This window comes from Myotis daubentonii, chromosome 5 (genome assembly GCF_963259705.1).
Source record: "Myotis daubentonii chromosome 5, mMyoDau2.1, whole genome shotgun sequence".
NCBI lineage: Eukaryota > Metazoa > Chordata > Mammalia > Chiroptera > Vespertilionidae > Myotis > Myotis daubentonii.
The window spans coordinates 47,796,964-47,820,699 of NC_081844.1; the positions used below are offsets into that span (position 1 = coordinate 47,796,964).

Here is a 23,736-nt window from a genome sequence, read left to right on the forward strand (position 1 = left end):
TTTGACTCTCATATAATGACTAGATTCTGCACTGACTGAAAATTACGTGGTTCCCAAGATCACATTTTTTTCCGTGTTACTCACCATATGGAGTGTTTCACTTTACTTGAATTTTTTATGCATCTAAACCCTGATAAGATTCATTCAAAACCTGTTTTCTTGCTAACACCTATAACCTTCTACTCCTCTTCACTTTTACTTCATTGCCAACCCTGCCACTAGCAGGTAGTGTTCTTTTATTTGGAGGTCAGTTTTTTCGCATTATTATTTCAATGTACGTTGATATATCTGTAACCATGATGGAGTTCTACAAATCCCCATTGAGGTGAAGATTCATGATTCACATTCATTATTCAGGGAAATTAGAGATGGAGAGATGTCATGGGCTTCATCAGTAGCCAAAACTGAGTGTGTTAAATCAGCATGTCAGTGGCCCAGGGTATGTGTTCTCTGCCATGTTTGCCTTGGCAAAATATGCAAAGGACCAGTTTGGCAGAACTCCCTCTGTACTTGTTCTGTTTCTTCTTATGAAATTTGACTTAGGAAAAGTGTCTGTTTAAAAAAAAAAAATCACAAGGCAAACAATCTGGATTCTATTTTCAACAAGTTGCTTACAAGGCAAAAGGAGCACTATCTCTGAGTTCCTATCTCTGTAACCGGTATTAATTAGTCATTGATCTTTGGTAGCCTCTGTTTTCTCATATGAAAAATAGGAGTAATGTCTGCCCCACTTACTGGTAGGGGTTTTTGTGAAAATCCGATATTTAACAGTTAAAATCTTGTTTTAGTTTTGTTCACTCGTTGGATCAAATAGGGGGGAAATAGCTTATAAATTTTTTTGGTATTTGAATAACTAAACTGGGATTAATCCAAGATGAACCTATCAATAGCCACAGATTCTCTCTGGGAAAGTAGAACCATGACCTGTGTCTGATCTTCCTGCTTCCTCCTGAGAGCCTATTTCTTTATTTAAACTGAAAATTTTAGTTTAGCTATTTTCTGTCATTTTTAGCAAAAAAAAAGGGGGGGGGGACAAAATAATATAGAAATCAAGGAAGGACAAGAGAAAAAGAAATTAAAACTGGTGCACATGAAATTCCATGTGATTTGTTAATTTTCATCAATGACTTCTGGATAGGTGGTTCTATGATCTGGTGACTGAGACAGCAACTACATTCTTTTTTTTGTCCTCACCAAGTATATGTTTTTATTGATTTTAAGAGAGAGAGAGAGAGAGAGAGAGAGAGAGAGAAACATTGATGTGAAAGAAACAACGATTGGTTGCCTCCTATATGCGCCTAAGCTGGAACCACAACTTAGGTATGTACCCTGACCAGCAATCGAACCCACAACCTTTTGGTGTACGGGACAACGTTCCAACCAACTGAGCCATTTGGCCAGGGCAGCAGCTACATTCTTATAGTCAAATAATTCTTCCATCATTCAACTCAGTGTTCTTTCAAATGTTCTGTAAAAAATAGCAATGTTCTTTTAAGGAATATCATAAGACTGTTGCTTAGGCTTTGAATTTTTGTTTTTTTTATAGATATTACTTGAAAAACAACATGGAAACAGAAACCCTTTGTTCAGATGAAGATGCTCAGGAGTTGTTGAGAGAGAGTCAAATTTCCCTACTGCAGCTCAGTACTGTGGAAGTTGCCACACAACTCTCCATGCGAAATTTTGAACTCTTCCGCAACATTGAACCTACTGAATACATAGATGATTTATTTAAACTGAAATCAAAAACCAGCTGTGCCAACCTGAAGAAATTTGAAGAAGTCATTAACCAGGAAACATTTTGGGTAGCGTCTGAAATTCTGAGAGAGACAAACCAGCTGAAGAGGATGAAGATCATTAAGCATTTCATCAAGATAGCACTCCACTGTAGGGAATGCAAGAATTTTAACTCAATGTTTGCAATCATCAGGTAAGAGAGCATGTTTGTCTTAAGATTCAATTCACTTTGCAGGTTAGAAATATATATCAATCCAGGAACACTATATAATTTGTCTAAGTGTAGTCGTCGTAATTGAATTATATTGAACAATTCTTTTTCTCGGAATCCTGATCTTTAATTTTAAAAATCTCCTATATGCTGATTTGGAGCACAGAAAATCTATATTCACTTTTTTTTTTTTTTAGCTCTGTAACCTTGGGAAAATTACTTGAACTTCTCTGAACATCAGTTTATTTCTCTGTAAAATAACAATTTGTTAAAGAGTTATGGAGCTGATTAAATGATATACAGTAGTCCCCCTTATCCATGGGGAATACGTTCCAAGACCCCCAGTTGGTGCCTGAAACCATAGCTAGTACCAAACCCTACATATGTTTTTTTCCTGTATATACATACTGATGATAAAGTTTAATTTATAAATTAAGCAAACTAAGAGGTTAGCAACAATAACTAATAATAAAATAGGACAAATAGAACAGTACTAGAGGCCTGGTGCACGAAGTAAGGGTTACCTAACATAAGCACTTCGATGCTGCAACAATTGATCTGATAACCCAGAGGGTTACTGAGTGATTAACGGGCAAGGGGCGTATACAGCATGGCAGGCTGGACAAAGGGATGATTCACATTCCAAAGAGACAGAGCCAGAACTCATCAGATTTTATTATGCTGCTCAGAACAGCGTGCAATTTAAAACTTACTGTTTATTTCTGGGATTATTTCATTGAATATTTTTGTACTGTAGTTAGCCACAGGTAACTGAAACTGCGGAAAGCAAAACAGTGGGTAAGGGGCTGACTACTGTAATGTATGTGGGGTTCCATCAGCCAGCACAATGAAGATGCCCAGGAAATGTCCATTATTTTTCCCTTTTGGTTGCTTAGATTGAGGCTGGAGGAAACCATAAGCTGGAACAGTTTATATTGATGTTGATGGTGATTATTAAATTAGTCATTTTCTCTGTCTAGAACAGCAGTTCTCAACCTGTGGGTCGCCACCCCTTTGGGGGTCAAACGACCCTTTTACAGGTGTCGCCTAAGACCATCGGAAAACACATATATAATTACATACTGTTTTTGTGATTAATCACTATGCTTTAGTTATGTTCAATTTGTAACAATAAAAATACATCCTGCATATCAGATATTTACATTACAATTCATAACAGTAGCAAAATTACAGTTATGAAGTAGCAACGAAAATAATTTTATGGTTGGGGGTCACCACAACATGAGGAACTGTATTAAAGGGTCGCGGCATTAGGAAGGTTGAGAACCACTGGCCTAGGAGTTTGACCATATTCTCATTACTATTAATGCTTTTGTTTTACTTTATTACTGTTAAGATGTTTGGCCAGTCTGTTATGTGCCAAGCACTGCTGTATGTATAGAGGTAAACAAGGAAACAAAATTCTATCCTGATGATAGTTTCATTTTAGTGGTTTTGCTCATAGTAAACGAATCAGGAGGGTACAAAGGGGAGAAGAGTAAAACAAAATCCCCCTGATGCTGGTTCTGCTTCCATCTTCCATTCTCATCACCTGGAGTTAGTAATAGTTTCTTATGAATTTTTCTGTAAATTGTTATGTGTAACTAGGATACACACAGAGGTGCTATATGCTAATTAACAATGCACTGTTTCACTTCCTTCATTTCATAAGGATGAATCATTTAATTTTCTACCACTTTTCCTTTTTCCCTCTTAGTGGCCTAAACCTGGCACCAGTAGCAAGACTGCGAACCACCTGGGAAAAACTTCCCAATAAATATGAAAAGCTATTTCAGGATCTCCAAGACCTATTCGATCCTTCCAGAAACATGGCAAAATATCGCAATGTCCTCAATAGTCAAAACCTACAACCTCCCATAATCCCTCTATTCCCAGTTATCAAGAAGGATCTCACGTTTCTTCATGAAGGTAAATGCAAAGTAGAGGATTTCTTCCTTCACTGGTGGAAGCATAGAATAAATGTCAGAGATTAAGAAGTACAAACTGGTGGCTACAAAGTAGTCAAGGGGATGTAAAGTGCAGCCTAGGGAATGTAGTCAGTAATATTGTACTAAATATCTATGGTGCCGAGTGGGCACTAAAGTTCTTGGGAGGATCACTTTCTAAATCTATAATTGTCTAACCACTATGCTGTACACCTGAAATGAACATAAAATAATGTTGCATATCAACTGTAACTCAAAAATAAAATTTAGGAAATACAATTTTTTTAAAAAGAAAACAAATGCCATATGATTCCCTTTTTCTTCTTTGCCAATTGTAGGAAATGACTCAAAAGTCGATGGACTGGTCAATTTTGAGAAACTAAGGATGATTGCAAAAGAAATTCGTCATGTTGGCCGAATGGCTTCGGTTAACATGGACCCTGCCCTCATGTTCAGGACTCGGTGAGTGTGTCAACTTCAGGGGCACATATGGGATTAGAGAAGGTGGAGTTTAGCTAATGAATGAGGGAAATTGGAATTATTTATATTTGTAGCTTGGCAGAAATTCTATTAGGTCATGCAAAGAATCTCCACTGAGCTCTAATGTGGAATAAATATCTTATTCTATATCAACAGTATACAGAGTTTGTCCTTCAAACATTTTTATCTAACACGAGGCACAATTACTGGTTCCTTATTTTTCGGAACAGTCATTTGTAGAGCTAAAACTTGTAATTGGTAGTATGAAGTAAAATATGTAAATAACCCAACAGCATTGTTTCAATATGCACACAATGGATTTAGCTGTCAGCATAGTCAAAAATGACTAATCCCATGAAGGAGAGGAGAGCACGAGTCAGTCTCCTTTTAAAACAAAAAATTGAAATACATGTGTCTTCTGAGCCACATAAATATTTCTGGTCAAGGTGTGTGTGTGAGGTGATTATGCAGTTTCATGTTTGTGGGCTTCTTATACTGCTTATTCGGAAGTCTAGTCCTCTCTTTCTGAGCTTGTGATCTTTCTGTCTCTTTCTACACCCATGCTTCAACCTCCATGGCTCTCACCTACAGGAAGAAGAAATGGAGGAGTCTGGGGTAAGTGGCGGCGACTTGCATACCCACACCCAGTTCTTATTCTGCTCATTGCATTGTTTTCTTACCTGCTCTATTTCCTGATGCTTTGCATTTTTTTCTTAACCCTCTTGCTCTCGCAGCATTTCAGTTGGCAAACTGATTTCCAGTTTAATCTGTTGGGGCTTTTGCTTTTGAGGTCATGATCCATGAGAGCTGTGAAATGATTGATGATTGTTCCGGGCACTGTAGGTCAGACATACTTGGAAGCTTTCAGAAAGATTTTATATTAATATAATTTCTGTGTTTTGAACTAGGAAAAGCCTAAAGTGGGAGGAGTGTGGGGGAGGGGGATGTGAGATGGAAAAATTGTGCAATTTTAATTCTGTTGCACAGATATTTGAGAAGTAAATATATGTAATATAAAAGCTGCCCCTAGGTGTTAAAACTAAAATTTTTACAGCTCAACTAACTACTGTTTTCATTCTATAAACCAACTCTTTTGAAAAATAATTCTTAACAATTCATGTGCTAGTTTCTGTACATATGTTTACATTTGCATGACCATTTTATTAACAAGTTGACCATATTACTTTAGAAACTCACTACATTTAACACAAGGAATAAGAAAATAATTGTAAACAGCTAATTTTTTTAAATCTATGTAAAACATCCTTTTTAGGAGAAATAAATTAATGTAAATCCCAATTATAGCTGTGTTCTTGCATGAGCTTTTACATATAATTATTATATTATATTATTTGCTGCCTTCTATGAGAGGACTGCCTTGAATGAAATGTAGAATTTCCTAGTTGGAACAGAACAGGCACCAAACATATATATGTATGTGTGCAGGGTTCTTTTTTAACTTTAAAAAAATGTAATTCCTACTATTCTATATTCCTTTGTAACAGCTTACTTACCAGAATAAAGCATGTGACCTTTTGAACGTAGAGTATTTTTTTAAGTCTTGGCACGTTTCAAAGAGATAAAGTAATCCCATGCTAGAGTGAGCTGCATATCTACCTTTTCATCTTCCAGGTCCCTCAGCCAGGGTAGTGCAAACGCAACGGTGCTAGACGTTGCTCAGACAGGTGGGCATAAAAAGCGGGTACGTCGTAGTTCCTTTCTCAATGCCAAAAAGCTTTACGAAGATGCCCAAATGGCTCGAAAAGTGAAGCAGTACCTGTCCAATTTGGAGCTAGAAATGGATGAGGAGAGTCTTCAGACGCTATCCCTGCAGTGTGAGCCAGCAACCAACACATGTGAGTGTTTCCTTCAAGTGGCTGTGGAATCTGGGGGGATGCAGGTGTGTTTCCTGTGCGATGGTCCAGGTGGTGACAGAGTGGGGTTTAATGCACTGGGGGAGGTAGCACCCTGGACACCTTGAATGCTGCTCTTGAATACCATGCAGCACTACCCTAGGCTAGGCCTCGTGTCCAACTGGGTTAGTGTGGGGAGGATGACACCGGAGACTTATTTAGGGTGCCTGTTGTTTTGGTTTCATCCCAACACAGCAGTATGCAGGCAGGGGCCACGTGTGTGATGTCTCTCCCATTTGCATCCCTTATATTCTCACGATACCTCCAAAGTGAAGGACAACCTGAGAGGGGTGAGGGGCCCACCAAGTCCGAGCAGGGCCCAACTAGCTATGCTGGCTGCTCTTTATCCCCTAAGCCCAGACAGAACCGGGCATTAAGTTCAGCTACCACGGAAAGCAGTCCTTCTGCTAATGCTGCTGCACAGCGAAGCACGACTGGGACTAACATGAGGCGTCCCAGCTGTTAAAAACCTGGCCAGGCTAGAAACGGGGGCAGTTTTCTCTTTATTTGCATCTGAATCTGTAAGACAAAGGCATTTTCCATTTAGGACATGGCTGGGTCTTGTATGAGCAGGTTTGAAAACACCTTCTGTAGAATATAAATGTTATATGTATATTGAGAAAACTCAAGTTCTTAGATTTACCCCGAACATTGTGGAAGCTCTGTGCGTCATGATGAAGGAAGAGCTTGTCCTCTGAGGTCAGATTGGTCTGATTCTCGTCCTGACTGTTCCTCAGCCCAGCAAGGTCACCTTAGGCAAGCTACCTGAGCTCCCTAGCCCTTAGCTCCCTTAGGTGTAAATTGCAGGAAGTATGCATATGTAATTGAGTTGGTTTTAATATTAACATATGATACAGACAGCATTTAATTGCCCTATTGAATTGGTTTGCTTTCTATCTGCTATGGAATTATACGCTTAGTATAGCACTCAAGCAGTATTGGCTGCTATTAGTTGACATAACTCTACCCCTTAGAATTTGATAGTGAAAAAATATATTTATTAAGTAAAAACTAAGCTCATATATGCCAAGGGCTTTCGGACACCATTTTAGAAAAATCATTTCTAACAATTTCCCTGTCGTAGTTTTTATGATATACTTGTGTTATTTTATATGCACACACATATGTGTTAAGCTACCCATATTTTCCTATTTTTATTTTTAATGTGGTCTTCAATAGTATAATCACCTTTGAGATAGCTAGTTTCTTAAGGTAAATACCTTTGGCCTGTCATGCCTTTAATACTTTCTATAACTAGGGTTCTCCCCCTACCCCCTTTCTGTCCTTTGTGTAGGCAACAGGGGGGAAAAAAAGACACGTTTTAGTATTCTACCTGCAGAAAATGCTCAGGCAGTCCTAAAATTATCTTGTATGTAGCTGTTAACTTCTTAAATTTCTTGTTCTATTTTCAAACCAAACAATTCTCAGTGCCTAAGAATCCTGGTGACAAGAAGCCTGTCAAAACTGAGACCTCCCCTGTGGCTCCGAGGGCAGGGTCACAGCAGAAAGCACAGCCCCAGCCGCAGCCCCAGCAGCCGCAGCCACCACATAAAGTCAACCAAGGACTGCAGGTCCCCGCCGTGTCCCTTTATCCTTCCCGGAAGAAAGTGCCCGTCAAGGATCTCCCACCCTTCGGTAGGTGATAAACTCATGTCCCCTTTCGGTGCTGTTCGCTGTCATGTTTTTCAGGTTAGGGGGAAATGCTTGTCTTGGATAACTTTGTCTAATACTCTTGAGTCTCCCCCTGATTATCATCTCTTAATAAAGACTTGATGTTTAGTAAGTTAAACTTTATTTGTGTCAGTAGAAGGTACTGATTTTACAGAGTATCATTTAATTGTGCTCTTCACTCAGGAGGTGAGCTTTGCTCATGGTGTCTACTCAGCAAGCTCAAAAATATCTCCATACAGCCAAATTATTTTATGAATAAATATATGAATGAAAGAAAACAATGTTAATAAAAGAAAAAAAAATTTTTTTTTTCCAAAAAAAAGGATAGCACCCAGCCTGTATGGCTCAGCAGGAACTAAAAGGTCACGGTTCAGTTCCTGGTCAGGGCACATGCCCGGGTTGCAGGCTTGATACCCACTTGGGGCGTGCAGGAGGCAGCTGATCAATGAGTCTCTTTCATCATTTATATGCCTATCTCCCTCTCCCTTCCTTTCTAAAATCAACAATATTTTTTTTTTTAAATCTCACTTTCAAAGTGATTTTTGAAAAGGTTGTATTAAAACATCAAACACATGAGTTAAAATGAAGGATTAGATCTTTGTTAAATTTCATTGCTTCCTTTTTAATGAATTCTGTTAAGAACATTAAAACTAGCAGTTTACTGAGATAGTTTCAGTATATAATGCTTTCCAAATATCTGTTTGTTGTTCAAAGTAAGGTAATTGAGAGTGCCTCATAATATTTACTTCGTAAAACATTTTAATGTGACTCTATTTCTAAATTCTTTCCTTTCTTTAAATCACCTTATAGTGGCATATATTACCCTTTTTTTCCCCCAACCCTCATTTTACTTGCTCACACTTGGCACTAGATCATTCCTTTCTGATTGTCTGTCAACCTCCCTCCATGGTCTTTTACCTACTTTCTTGGGTCATCTTCTCCATTCTCTTTCATCTATTTATTTGAGCAAATATTAACTGAACGGAATTCCTTAGAGCTCTTTTATTTGCTTTCTTATTGCTTCCTCTTAGCTCTTGACTGTTGACTTTTCTCCCATCATTCCACTTCACCTGAGCTCTAACATATCCAATAACATCAAAATACCTGTTTCCAACTCACACCTGACTTCTTAGTATTAAATATTCTTTTTATTTATTGTTGTCTAACATATTGTTGAATAAAGATGGTGATTACATTAAGATTTAGACCCCAAAACAGTCCATCTCTAAACTCTGGCAGCTGTCAATCAGAAACAAACCTAGGGATATCTATGTCTTCTGTAAGCTTACTGTCTATAATGTGAAGAGTACAAAGACCATTGAAATTGTAAACAGCTTGAATCTTATTAAATCTTAACACAAAAAACATTTTTTAGTTATTAAGGTTATTTCTTTTCAGTCTTGAAAATACATATTTGTTCGTTTATTTTTTTTCCCTTAAAGGCATAAACTCTCCACAAGCTTTAAAGAAAATCCTTTCTTTGTCTGAAGAAGGAAGTCTGGAACGACACAAGAAACAAGCAGAAGATACGATATCAAATGCATCTTCACAGCTTTCTTCTCCTCCCACTTCTCCACAAAGTTCTCCAAGGAAAGGTAGATTAAATTACTTATTATTTCCCTTTATAGCAATCTATACATTTCAGCTATAATAAATTTCAGAGTTATATATTAGATCATTTTTACATTGTAGAGTCATCTAAAATAATCTAATATATAACAACCAATGGGTTTTTTCTTCTCAGTTTACAAATTTGGAAGAATTTAAGTGTGGAAATATTTTTTATGCTAAAAGTTGTTCTAACTTAAATATGATTGTATAACAATTAGAGAGTAGAAAGCTTTAAAAACATAAGAAAAACTAATAACCTTCCTGATTTATTTTTTCATTGTATTAACACGGGTCTTGATTACCTTCTTTGTTGCTACCTCTTTTTATTTTTAAAAAGATTAGTTTTTAGGCAGTCAATCTCTTCTTAAGTTGATGCTTTTCTTATATTAGAATACAGTAGGTCCTCGGGTTACGTCGGAGATCCGTTCCTACGGCGTGACATACCTCGATTTTCGCCGTAAGTCGGAACCCACCTACATAAGCACCTACGGCACTCACATGGAACACATACATAGCAGTAATGAAGTGAAACAATAAACAACATTTAAAAGAAAGATAACAATTCCTGAACTTTACTTGTGGTAAATAAATAATAAAAAGCATAAAGCACATATGTACATATGTTGAAATGACGGAACTTTTTTTTTAATAAATACTGTAACTGGGAGATGGCGACTTAACCACGAAACGTAGGTCGAGTCTGACGTAACCCGTAACCCGAGGACTGTCTGTAATTGTAGTAGATCTGCCACAGAACCCCCCAGGTTCTGCCCCTTTTTTTTTTCCTTCTCATATGTATCAAAACTCATACTGAACAATGAATTCTGGGTTACAAAGGAGGCTTTATTTTTAGCAACTGTCTACCCATTAATTGAATGGGTATAAACTAGTAGTAAATGACTAAGAAAGTTTTCCCTAGAAGGAGACCAAAAAGATTAATAAATGGTGAGATTTCCCTGAATTGACAAATACCTCTTCTGCTTTACTTGATAGATATTTCAGACATCTGTGCATTTTGTGTGGGCACCAGCCTCTACTGTTCTTGTTAAAGGGATCTATCTGAATTCTTTTCTCATCCCGTTGTCAGGTGGCAGTGGCAATCAGCTGAGATCTTTTGGCTCCGGGCAGTTGGACTTAACCAGTTCCTCCTCTTCTCTTGGAAGTGAGAACAGTAACAAGAATAACAATGCACCATGGACCCATGGGATAGGTGGGGTTTATAGAAGCAAAGACGGGTGGGAAAGAGGAATCATCTCAGTAAAGGAGAATGGGAGCATTCCTCTAAATGGCAAGCGCTTCATCTGAGTGATTATTTTCTAGAGATTTTTTTTTTTTTTTTTTTTTTTTTTAGCAGACTGTTTAGGGAAGGTTTTAAACCTTGTCTGTCAGAACTTTAGTGTGGTTTATAAAAAGACATTTCCTAGATGAACACGTTAAATCTTGTCAAGACCTGTGCAACCTTTAAAAAATAAATCAGGAATTAACAAGTTACTCAAAGGATGGGGAAGTACTATGTAGAGAATAAATGAGCAACATTGAGGTGTCCTAGATTTAACTTTTTTATCAGGTAAGTGGCATTGAAAAATTGCATTGCATACATATAATCATGTAAAGTCGATATTTTAAGTATACTTAGTGATGTTGTAAAAGAAATGAGTACTGAGAAAGAGGATTTGGGTTTGTTTGTTTTTCATTAAAAATATCAAGATTTTTTTGTGACTTTCAAAATTATTTTTAGCAACAAAGGGAAGTTAAGGGTTCTTCAGGTCAAAAAACAGATATCTGTTTAGACATTTTAAATTGATGGTCTAGGGAGAAAATGGAGATTTGTACATTACATCTTCTAAAACTACTGGCTTTTATGCGATTTGTCCAATATATTGCTAATCTTAAAAAGCCAAATGACAGAAATCCAAAGATATTTTTCAGGTTTTATTGCTTTTTCTTATTTAAAATTATAAATATTTCCTGTTGAATTATTCTATGCCATAAAGTTCTAAAAATTGGAAACAAGATTACTGACTGCAGATTGCAAAAAATATACTTTAAAATCTGCTCATGGTTATTCTTCATGGTTTTTTATATAGACTAACAATAGTTGAATTTATATTTAAGGGAGCTAAGAATAGTCGACCAACACCATGATTTCTGCATTATTTCCTGGCTCATATAGCAGTATTTTATTTTTTCCTCTCTAAACTTTCAGTAAGCAAGTCAGGCTTCATTTGAGTATCATTTTACTTTGTCTCAGTCACCTGTTCTCCAAGTAAAATGCATTTTTCCCCACTCCAGTGGTGATAGCTTTGGCCTGCATTTGGTTTTTGCTTCTCTGTGGAAGACTTCGGTTTTGTGTTATAAACCTACAGCGTCTAATTAATGTGGTTGTATTTCCCATGCAGGCTATACTCTGGCTCCCAGTGGTACTGTGGATAATTTTTCAGATTCTGGTCACAGTGAAATTTCTTCACGATCCAGTATTGTCAGCAATTCCTCCTTTGACTCGGTGCCGGTCTCGCTGCATGATGAGAGGCGCCAGAGGCATTCTGTCAGCATCGTGGAAACAAACCTAGGCGTGGGCAGGATGGAGAGGAGGACCATGATCGAGCCCGATCAATACAGCTTAGGGTAGACGCCTTTTCTTTAGTGTTCTTTTACATCCTGTCTTTCATCTTTTAAAAACAAGTCCTTTCTCTAGATGTGTATTTCCATTTATTTTGCATAATGCCTAAGAACTTTTCTCCCATCCCAGTTACTAATTTTCACAGTATCTGGATTAGTAAGTACCATGCTATTTTTGTTGTGCTTTTCAGAATTAGCTTTATTCTTATTGGAACATAGTGGTTCTGTGCTGAAGGCAAAGGGTGACTTTCCGATGCATCTCAGTTCTTTTGTATGAGCTTTCTTCTTGAAATAATCAGATTATATTGAGCCTTTTAAGGAATATGGTCCTTTATTATAAGCAAGTACTTGTTCTTTCCCGCTATATTTATTTTATGGTGATGACAAGGTGAGAAAATTGGGCATGGCAGAAATGGCCCCATTATAGTGCATAGCAATTGAGTGGTGCTTTCATCTTTTCCCTGGGATGGAAGAAAGCCCCTTTCTAGGAAAAGGTATTTTGGTCTTATCATAGATGATCGGTTAACAGTCTTGCTTTTGCTTTTTCGTGTCTTTTGACCACTTAGGTCCTACGCACCCATGTCTGAGAGTCGGGGCTTATATGCTGCAGCAACAGTAATTTCTTCTCCAAGCACAGAGGAGCTTTCCCAAGACCAGGGGGATCGCGCTTCGCTGGATGCAGCCGACAGTGGCCGTGGGAGCTGGACCTCGTGCTCAAGTGGTTCCCATGATAATATCCAGACCATCCAGCACCAGCGAAGCTGGGAAACACTTCCATTCGGGCACACTCACTTCGATTATTCAGGGGATCCTGCAGGTGTCTGGGCCTCAAGCAGCCATATGGACCAAATGATGTTTTCTGATCATAGCACAAAGTATAACAGGCAAAATCAAAGCAGAGAGAGCCTTGAACAAGCCCAATCCCGGGCAAGCTGGGCCTCTTCCACGGGCTACTGGGGAGAAGACTCAGAAGGGGACACAGGCACAATAAAGCGGAGGGGTGGCAAAGATGTCTCCATTGAAGCTGAGAGCAGCAGCATGCCACCTGTGACCACAGAGGAAACCAAGCCCGTCCCCATGCCTGCCCACATAGCTGTGACACCAACTACTGCAAAGGGACTTATTGGTAAGCTTATTGGGGAGCTCATCCAGTCTGGATCGTGGCTTTAATCGAACTTATTTCAAAAGTTAAATCGTGTTTGTGGTTCTTTTCCTCATTGCTGAATAGGACTTGAAATGAATAGTGGTTAAGAGCATAGGTCCTGTGGTCGGGTACATATCTATATTTTCTAGCACAGTGTACATTCAGTCCTTCTTGGCCATCAGAATCTGTAGGTTGTCATATGGTTATATTCTGGTCTCATATTGATCTTTTTATCTGAAAATTATCAGGAAGGATGGCCATTCTCTGTAGAGAAAGAATTTTTATTTAATTGAAGCTTTTGAATATTTTATTATTCTATTCCGTTCCCTTGAATTGTAATTAGAACTTTATACTTTGCATATTTAAAAGTCTTCTATTGATTTTGTTATGCAGACAAATTGTTTCTGTGCTCAGCAAATTCTCCCTGTGCATTATGGAACCAAGGAGAGGGTGCTAAGAGATAATGTAATGAGGAAGAGCTCAAGAGTCAGGCGGATTGGGGTTGGAATCACTATTTTGCTCCTTTTCTAGCTTTGTGGCATTGGGCGACGCACTGGACTATGTCTGTTTCCTCATCTGTAAAATGAGTTTAGTGATTTCTACTAATACAGTTGGTGTGAGGGTTAAAGGAATTCTCTGAGAAGCACTTAGAACAGCTCCCAGAAAGTAATTGATAAGTGCATGGAAGATGCTGCTGTTTTGCTATTGCTATTTCTATTGTGAAGTTGTATCCAGATGAATTTTCTGTGGCATTTTAATGTCTATAGAATTGAAGGGTAAAAACACATCATAGAATATAGAATGAGAGCCCGGCCATTGTTGCTTAGTGGTTGTGCATTGACCCATGCACCAGTAGGTTGCCAGTTCGATTCCTGGTCAGGGCATATGACTGGGTTGCGGGCTCCATCGCCTGAGGAAGTGGGAGTATGCAGGAGGCAGTCGATTGATGTTTCTCTGTCATCGATGTTTCTATCTCCCTCTCCTTCTCTCTCTCTGAAATCAATAAAAACATTTTTTTAAAAAAAATAATATAGAGTGAGAAATTCTGGAGTGTAATCATTACAGACATTTTTATTAGGTGGGAAATTGTAATTATTTATCATGTAAATAGTCATAGGTAGATGTCAAACTTAATATGCTTTCCAGACGAATAAGGAGATAACTATTAATACCTATTCTTAGGTTGCAGATTTTAAAGCACTTTCTTTTAATAAGCTAATACGCAGACTTATTGATGCAAAGGAAAGAAAAATGATGTTTTAGTTCCTAACAGTTGAGTCTAGAAAGTTCAAGAAAATAAAACTTTGCCTGGCTGGTTTTGCTCAGTGGTTTAGCATTGACCTATGAACTAGGGGGCCACAGTTGGATTCCCAGTTAGGGCACATGGCCAGGGTGCTGGCTGGATCCCCAGTGAGGGGCATGCAAGAGGCAGCCGATCAATGATTCTCTCTCATCAGTGATGCGTCCATCTCTCTCTCCCTTTTCTGTCCTCTTTGAAGTCAATAAAAAAAAAAAAGATTTTTTTTTAAATGGAAAGTAAAACTTTGATTTTACTTGCCTTTACAGATTTCTTTTTAAAAAAAATATATTTTATTGATTTTTTTAACAGAGAGGAAGGGAGAGGGATAGAGAGTTAGAAACATCGAAGAGAGAGAAACATAGATCAGCTGCCTCCTGCAAACCCCCTACTGGGGATGTTGCCTGCAACCAAGGTACATGCCCTTGACCGGAATCGAACCTGGGACCTTTCAGTCCGCAGGCCGATGCTCTATCCACTGAGCCAAACCAGTTAGGCCTTTACAGATTTCTTGCTCTAGGTTATGAACATTAATAACAGGGTTTAAAGAGAAATATATACCTTACACATAATTTTAGAGTTTTTAAATTTGCGTCATTTTTGGTACCACTTTTCCAATTTTTTTTTTTTTAAGCAAAGAACTTATTTTTTTTAATTGATCATTAGCTTTTCTCAGTAGAAGAAGCTGATCTGACAGTTGTCGAGAGCAGTGGCCCTGGTTCAACAGGTAGATGGCATAGCTGCCAGGCGGCCCTGGGTTTTGCTTTGAGAGATGCTGCGAAGTGCCCATAGCTCCGGGCTGCCACTACTGACCAACTGGATGAGTGTACAGTAAGCATGATGGGACTCTAGTCAGAAAAGTATTTTAATTCAGAATGGTTCGCAGTGGGCCCAGGACCCGAAGTAATGTGGCATTGGCCCTCTGCCTGATGAGGAAAATGCCCAGCAGGGAGGGTTTGCCTGCCTTGTCCCCGGGGCAGGGAGAGAGGAAGGAACCTGACCAGGCCCGGTACAGCAGCATGTTGCAGGCATAGTACTGGGTACCTTTTATGTTCTCTCTCTGCTTCATCTCTACAGGAAACCCAAGTATTAGGTGGTAATCTTATTACTATTTTATAGTTTAGACAAGTGTTGAAGTAGTTCCTTTAAAGTTAAAGGTACTGAACCTGCCTAGTAGCTTCTCTCGCCCGTTATTTGGCCACACAGGGATAACCATTGTGAATATTTGGTTTCGTCAGCATCCATTCCCCTGCCTACCGTGTCCCCCACCTCTATATCTACCTCACATCACACAAAATCACATTTGCCATTATACTGTGTGTGCTCTTAATAATTATTTTATCGGTTTTATGGGCATTGGTGCATGACGTATTCTTCTACAGCACTTTTTAATGGCTGGTGCCTTGTCTTCCCTGCAGCGCGCAAGGAGGGCAGGTATCGAGAGCCCCCGCCCACTCCTCCAGGCTACATCGGGATCCCCATCACTGACTTCCCAGACGGGCATTCCCATCCGACCAGGAAACCTCCGGACTACAACGTGGCGCTTCAGAGATCTCGGATGGTCGCCCGCCCCTCCGAGGCAGCAGGGCCCTCGCCCGCCCAGCAGCCACACGCGCATCCCGGGGCTGGCAGGCCGGTGAACAAGCCCCAGTGGCATAAACCCAATGAGTGCGACCCGCGCCTCGCCCCCTATCAGTCTCAAGGGTTTTCTGCCGAGGAGGACGGTACATACTCATTCTTAAAACCGTAACGTTAGACGTGTTCGCTTATGTTGCCTGTAAGCTTGCCAACGCGTTTGTATTTTCTTAACTCTGATCACTTGTGTCTTCAGCCATATCCTGCGCATTTTATAGTGAAGAGTTCCAAACCTAAGGTTCAGCTTTGGACTCCTGTGTGTGCGTATGCGTGCGTGTGTGCGTGCGTGTGTGTGTGTGCGTGTGTGTGTCTGTGTGTGTATTTTCTAAAGGGCTCAAGAAATACCAAAGATTGCAGAAGTGGTCAATTGAATAAAGTGTGTACATGGCTGGGTTTTTCTCCTTATTCTCAGTGTTCTGTGGAAAGGTTATACTTGGACTTTTAATGAGTTCCAAATGACAGTCTGAGATACATAATTCTCTATAACTCTCTTGCCTGCCTTCTACAATCCTACCTCAAGCTATATTGAGAAGGAGGAGGGAGATCATACACCCGATCTTTTTTTAAGTTTTGATTCTAACATGTTTTGGTATACAAATAATGACAGGAAAAAGCAAAACAGGATCAATGAAAATTATTTAGAATCCTATCACTTGCAGATAACCACTGTTAACATTTTGTTATATATTCTTCTAGACTTTTTTTTATGTAGGTGTATTATCTAAAAAGCCACATGCTGTTTTAAAACTTGTGTCAATGAACTCATTATTAAATAGACTCGTTGTCTATACTGTGTATGTATTTAAATAGGCATATATATATATTTAAATATATACTTTATTTTAAAGTGTTTATTATTCATAGTCATCACCTAGAGGAAAAGGCAAGGATTTTAAGTGAGGTATACTAAAAAGAAGAGCTAAGGTATTTTTATTTAGCACATCAGCAAACATACCCTCTCAGCACCAGAAGGACTTACTTGCTCATCACTTTCTCTTTCTTTCCTGGTTGTGTTTGCAGAAGATGAACAAGTATCTGCTGTTTGAGGCACAGGCTTTTCTGGATCCAGAGTGAGCCACCGCAAGGAGAGCACAGGAAGACGCCCCCAGCATCGGGGCCCGGGAACTCACATTCTGAGGATGGTGGACCAGTTTGCCTCCTTCCCTGCCTTAAAAGCAGCATGGGGCTTCTTCTCCCCCTCTTCCTTTCCCCTTTGCATGTGAAATACTGTGAAGAAATTGCCCTGGCACTTTTCAGACTTTGTTGCTTGAAATGCACAGTGCAGCAATCTTCAAGTCCCCACTGTTGCTGCCTGCCACGTCACACAGTATCATTCCACATTCCAAGATCATCGCCACGAGATGAGGCACCCCGGCTGCACTTCTCAATGCCTGGAAAGGTTGTTTTTAAATCTTCCTTTTAGATTTCAATCCAGTCCTAGCACTTGGTCTCATTGGGATAATGAGAAAAGCTAGCCATCGAACTTCTCGGGACCTTTAACCCACCAAGGAAGACAAAGAAAAACAATGAAATGAAATCCTTTGAGGACAGTGCTTGTCCACTTGTTTACAATGTCCTCCTTTTTTTTTTTTTTTAAATGAGTTTAAAGATTGTGTTCAGAGAGTCAATGTTATATCCATTTAATAATTACAGTATTATTTTGAACCTTTAAGTAGGGTTGCCAGCCTGGGTTTCTAAAAAAAGAAAGAAAAAAAAAATATGCCAGACAGGGTGTGGCCACAGCAAGAAGAAGGGAAGAGCTGGCATGGGACCCTGTCTTCCCGTGTCCTTCAGGCCTCCCCCGTGAAGTGCCCTGTCCTGGAGACGTATAAACTGTTAGCCAATCACTCAGATACCAAGACACCCCTCCACTCCTTTCCCAGTGGGTGGGGGTCTCCTGTCATACTGTTTGCACATGGCCAGGGGAGGGAAATTGGACTCTTGCGTCCTGTGTCTGAGCCTTATGGAGTGCAGGACAGTGTCGTTTGAGGGTGTGTCCTGCTCCATTGACATGGATGGCAACCTCCCCCCCCCCCTTTTTTTAAGTTATGTTTCTTTGATTTTTGTTTATTTAGTTTTAGGGATTTTTTTGTTTGTTTGTTTTTCAAGAAACGTTTATAACTGGATAGCATTGCAGTGAAAGCAGCTTGGGATGTTGGAGCTAATGCCAGCTGTTCGTACTGCTCTTTCAAGACAGCCTCCCTTTACTGAATTGGCATTAGGGAATAAACAAGCCTTGACCATGATCAAAGATCAAAAGATCCCAAACCTGGTGGGATATGCCAGCCTTCGCCAGGGGGGTTAGTCACCGAAGACTAACCTGGAAGTGGCTTAATGGATGCACGATGGATAGAGAAGGCCTAAGTGTAGCAACCACCTGCTCACAGCTGCTATTAACCCTATAATGACTGAAATGACCCCTCCACTCTATTTTTGTGTTGTTTTTGCACAGACTCCGGAAAAGTGAAGGCTGCCAATCCGAGTAGTACTCAAATGTGAGGAACTGCTGGTCTTGGATTTTTTTTCCATTAAATTCAGCTGATCATATTGATCAGTAGAGAAACGTAAATAGCTTCAAATTTTAAAAAGAGTCAAAATGCAGTGTTTTTTCACTGTATCAAACAATGTCAGTGCTTTATTTAATAATTCTCTTGTCTCATGGCATTTGTCTACTTGCTTATATATTACATTGTCAATTAAGCATTTGTAATTTTACATGTAATATGCATTCTTTGCCAGTTTTATTATATAGGCTATGGACCTCATGTGCATATAGAAAGACAGAAATCTAACTCTACCACAAGTTGCACAAATGTTACCTAAGCATTAAGTAAGCGTAGAACATAGGACTGCTAATCTCAGTTCGCTCTGTGATGTCACGTGCAGAATGTACAATTAACTGGTGATTTCCTCATACTTTTGATACTACTTGTACCTGTATGTCTTTTAGAAAGACATTGGTGGAGTCTGTATCCCTTTTGTATTTTTAATACAATAATTGTACATATTGGTTATATTTTTGTTGAAGATGGTAGAAATGTACTATGTTTATGCTTCTACATCCAGTTTGTATAAGCTGGAAAATAAATAAATATAACATAAAGCCTTGTCTATATTCTTAATGAATCGTGCATGCTTTTTATTGTCAAAGTGCAAGAAAGCCCTTGGGTCTCACAGTAGGGGCGAATCCTTGGGAAGCTGAGAAGACCTGGCCTGTGTAGCCCCAAACTGTCCAATAGCCCATTCTCTTAGAAAAGAAATTAATATCATCAATGTTAACACAGACCAAGCCATGTTTAGGATTGACAGTTTTTTCTTGAGATTCCGTGAAAAATGCAGATGGTATCACTATATATCTACAGAGCATTTGTCTCTTCTCAACCTTTTCCAATAAAAATAGCTGTGGGACCTAATATTTTGACCCCCAGTATACATTCAGAGAAAGAGGACCTCAGAGAACTTAAACAGGAGGAGTTCAAGATCATGACCACCGATACTACAATTTAGCTAATGATTTGGGACTTCTGATGGGTACATAAAATATTGTCCGTCTGTGAGTTCTCGGGGGTGGTAAGTATGAATACTATTTCAGTCTATCAGAGGGGCACCTACATTTAAAACAGTAAAAGTCCGTTAAGCAGTAACCTATTGGAATAACACTTTGAAATCAAGGACCCATTTTTTAGCCTCGAGCAGACCTAAATAAAAGGACTATCCAACATTCACTGGGAAGTCTCGGAGGTCAGAGTGAAACATACAGGAGCACGGGCACCAAACAGGAGAAAATGGGTGGAAGTCTAAAAAGGATTCAGGAGTTGACTCCTGATACTAATATGGCCACTGGCCAAACTTAAAAATCTTTCCGAGGCATTTGTGCTAGCTGACTTGGTGAGTGAATTTTGAAAATCTGGCCATCAAGACAATGAGAGGATTAAAACCAGTAGCGTCAACCATACCTTTTTTAAAAAAGAAGGTGCTGTGTGTATATGTGTGCTGTGTGCTCTCCTCTCTCATCATTTCCATTGAAAAGCCATGACCCAGGAACACGCCTAACAAAACAAGAACCTGTGCTCTTTTTAATGCAATGCCCTATTTAAGTTTCTGCTGTTCAAAACACTTAATTTTCTCAAGTCTGTTTGGAAAAATATTCAGAATCTGATGTTTTGAACAATAACCTCTTTGCCATCACTTTTTGTATTCTGTGCAGAAAATAGGAAAATGACAAATTGGCATGGTTACTGCTATTCCCCTTTGAGGTTTTAGATTACCTTTAAGTAGCAAAGGACTTGTCTTGTTTCAGGGTTTCAAGAACTATGTGCTCATCAGATGTAATCAATAGCAGTGACAGAGTTTAATCTATGTCATGTTAATAGCAGAACTTTGCCAAGTTTTTTTGCAATGTTGTAGAAAGTGTTGGCAAACATCTGATGCTTCCTCCCTAAGCAAGAAGGCCAACCAAACCATGTCTGTTTTCATATATACAGTTTAAAGGCCTTCAAATACTTCCTCAACTGTGATCCTTTTCTCTCTATAAAGATGTATAGAGTTTATGTTCATCTATGCTTTAATATAGTTTGTCTCCAGTTCACTGATATCTTTCAGAATGTTCTTGGATGATGCAAGCTGCTGAGAATGTATATTAACACATGGTAAGTCTGTGTGCTAGTGTATTTCTCAGTGCATTATTACACTTTCAAATGTGCCAAAGAAAAATAGGCAGCTCTCTGAGTCCTTGAGTCCATGATACTGTTCTGATTCAGGCCCGGCTGTTGTTGCCCCGTGGTTGAGTATCAACCAGGAGGTCACAGTTGGATCCCCAGTTAGGCGAGCCACATGCCCAGATTGTGGGCTCGATCCCCAGTGTGGGACATACACTGGGAGGCAGCCAATCTATGATTCTCATCATCGATATTTCTATCTAGCTCCTTCTCCCTCCCTCTCTGAAAAATATACTTTTAAAAAAGTTTATACAAAGAATAAAGGAAGTAAAGCCGCTGAAGGGTCAAGTTGTGGATTAGAGAGGCAAATGATTTTGTGAATATTCACAAAGAATGTCAACAAGCAGAGGTTGGAAAAGGGCAATAATTTAATGGAAATGAGTAAGGCAGAGTGCAACAGAGGCGACATGACACTTCTAAGGACTGTAAAGTGAATGAGAATTTACCCAGTTTAGAGTGAGAGCAAACATTCAGTGGAACTGAAAAATAATGTCAGTGCACTTCTTTCAACATTCACATTTTAGCCACATACAAGGCAAGCACAGTAAAATGTCTGCCTATGTTTGAAATTATACTTATCACCCAGTTAGTTTTTACAATGCCATGGCTACATAACAGGAAAATTTATAGAGGTGATCAAAACATTGCATGCAAGATTAAAGAATCTTAAAAAAGGCTTTATTTCATGGGCAACTAATAAGGTCATAACAATTTTCATTATGGAGAAAATCACCTAGGCATGGAAGATAATATCAGAAGTAAATTTAGAATCAAACCACCAATTTTATAGAGGAGAGATAATAATGAAATAGATTTAGTCCAGGGTATTCAACAGCAGAGAAGTAATAGTATATCAGAATATTTGAGTTTAAATTTATGTAGGTTGGAACATTTCAAATAAAACTACAAAGTTGATTTAGGCACAAGACAGTGTCAAGTGTAGCATTATGATGAAAATATGTCTAATACTTCCAGATGTAGTTTAATGAACTAATTTTGTTCATATTGTGCACTTACTATGAATATGCACTTTTCTAGATGCTGGATATTTACAGATTACCCTCAAGTGAACCGAGGTAACTTCAAATTACAGTATTCTTTTGGCAGAGTGTCTCTCATTTCTCAAGCTGGAGGGAAAACTTAACTGAGTGATTCTAAGATGATAATATCTTATCCAGCAGCCATGGTTACAGCTGGATCAAAGGAGATGCCTGGCCCAAGAGTAGCCAATGTGAGCTTGCCAGCAATCTATAAGAGGGTCCTAGAATAAGCACTGTAACTAGAAGTTCAACCAACTTGATTGAACTCATCACACATCCTCTGGGGATTTTCTGTGCAAATGCAAAGAAGAGCAGAAGCTGTACTCAGCGAAGTCATTATGTAGAAGTCATGAGTATGCAGAAGTTATGAACAAGAGGAGGTCTGTGAAGTCAAGAAAATGATTGATCAAAAGTAGGAGTAGTGTTCAAATCTGAGTGGAACAGACACCTATTTCTTAGGGAGCAACCAAATGAGATGTCGTTATTGTACCTGAATGAATTCCCAGTCTCAGAACAACTCGCTGTGAACTCTTCTTATTCTTGAAACCAGGATGGAGAGCCATTTCTGTTCTTTGTGTATTCTCTCTTGATAACCACTCTATTCTCAGCACCTGGAACAGTGCCTGGACTATTATAAAGGTTTAAATAAATGAGTAGCTTATCAAGTATCCTAGAGGGCTCAAATTACACAGATAAATTGGACAGTCAAAATCAGCCAACATGCATTTGTTGAGGGACATCTATAACTGTGCCCAGTACTGGTGAGTCTTCCTTAGCTTTATTGACAATATAATTATCACTATAATCAGAGAAAAATCAATAAAAGAAATGTCTTTTTGTTATATTTCCTGGCATCTAATAGAAAAAAATAAAAAGAACTCTATTATATTCACTTTTTTTTGCTAAAAGAATAACTATGGTTATTCGGATTTGAGTATATGGCAAACATTTTTTTTTTTCAAAATTAAAATGCTGACATCTGATTAGAGCAGAGCCCTTGGGAAACAGAAAAGCCCCACTCCTTTGGAACTGTAGGAATGGCATTGAGATTTTTCCCATTAATAGTAGTTAATGTGCCCCATGTACTGAATACTTATGATAACAGCAAAAGATTGTCTCTTTTCTCCGATTTTGGTACTTACCAGATAAGCTTATTTAACAATAAGTCCATAATTTTTGAAGATTGAAGTACATAGTCTTGTGCATGATAGCTGAATCCAGAGTTTATCTGGTTTGTGCTCAGAGTGGTTTACCTCTTTGATTTCAAGTGTCTTTTAACATCAGTCAAGTATGATTGTACCTAAAAAATTGAAATGTTTTCTTTTACTCCCACAGAGTATGAGATCCTCTGAGTGCCACCCAAATGAGAGGGTCTTTATTGGAATAGTGGCATAAGTTCAACAAGCTCACTTCACTTGAAATTTTCTTTGTTCAGGAGGAAGCAAATTATCCATGGATTTACATAAATATCTCTATTAAGAGACAAATATTAATAAATGCTTAATTTTTTCTTCTTCTTCTCTAGACCCAGAAAGGGACCCAGAATTTATCAGCCTTACACAGTATCCGCCTTGAACTTTTGATTTAATCTGACCAGTAACTGTAAGTGAGACTCCCCTTCCTTCCTTGCGGCTCTACCGGAAGCTGGACCTTTTCTCTCTTTACATTGATCAAGGACTCCCAGTCGGAGGTCACGTTAGAGCAGCTGATTCTT

General features: G+C 38.8%; 1 protein-coding gene and 1 pseudogene across 12 annotated transcripts in view; one reads left to right on the forward strand and one right to left on the reverse strand.

Annotated features, from left to right (window-relative positions):
* The window catches only part of RAPGEF2 (Rap guanine nucleotide exchange factor 2), a 241,573-nt gene extending 222,206 nt beyond the window's left edge, over positions 1-19,367 (forward strand). For 7 of the 12 annotated variants that reach the window (XM_059697740.1, XM_059697738.1, XM_059697743.1 and 4 more), the window contains 12 exons: positions 1,547-1,930; positions 3,666-3,877; positions 4,233-4,356; positions 4,966-4,989; positions 6,007-6,230; positions 7,716-7,922; positions 9,401-9,553; positions 10,657-10,779; positions 11,969-12,194; positions 12,755-13,314; positions 16,048-16,353; positions 17,285-19,367. In XM_059697740.1, coding sequence (XP_059553723.1) covers positions 1,547-1,930; positions 3,666-3,877; positions 4,233-4,356; positions 4,966-4,989; positions 6,007-6,230; positions 7,716-7,922; positions 9,401-9,553; positions 10,657-10,779; positions 11,969-12,194; positions 12,755-13,314; positions 16,048-16,353; positions 17,285-17,310 — 2,569 coding nt within the window. In that variant the 3' untranslated portion in view covers positions 17,311-19,367. The remainder of the gene's footprint in view (positions 1-1,546; positions 1,931-3,665; positions 3,878-4,232; positions 4,357-4,965; positions 4,990-6,006; positions 6,231-7,715; positions 7,923-9,400; positions 9,554-10,656; positions 10,780-11,968; positions 12,195-12,754; positions 13,315-16,047; positions 16,354-17,284) is intronic. The other 5 variants (XM_059697744.1, XM_059697746.1, XM_059697742.1 and 2 more) reach the window with 4 other exon arrangements.
* LOC132236348 (small nucleolar RNA SNORA40) lies at positions 10,348-10,464 on the reverse strand (annotated as a pseudogene).
* Positions 19,368-23,736: the final 4,369 nt, after the last annotated feature.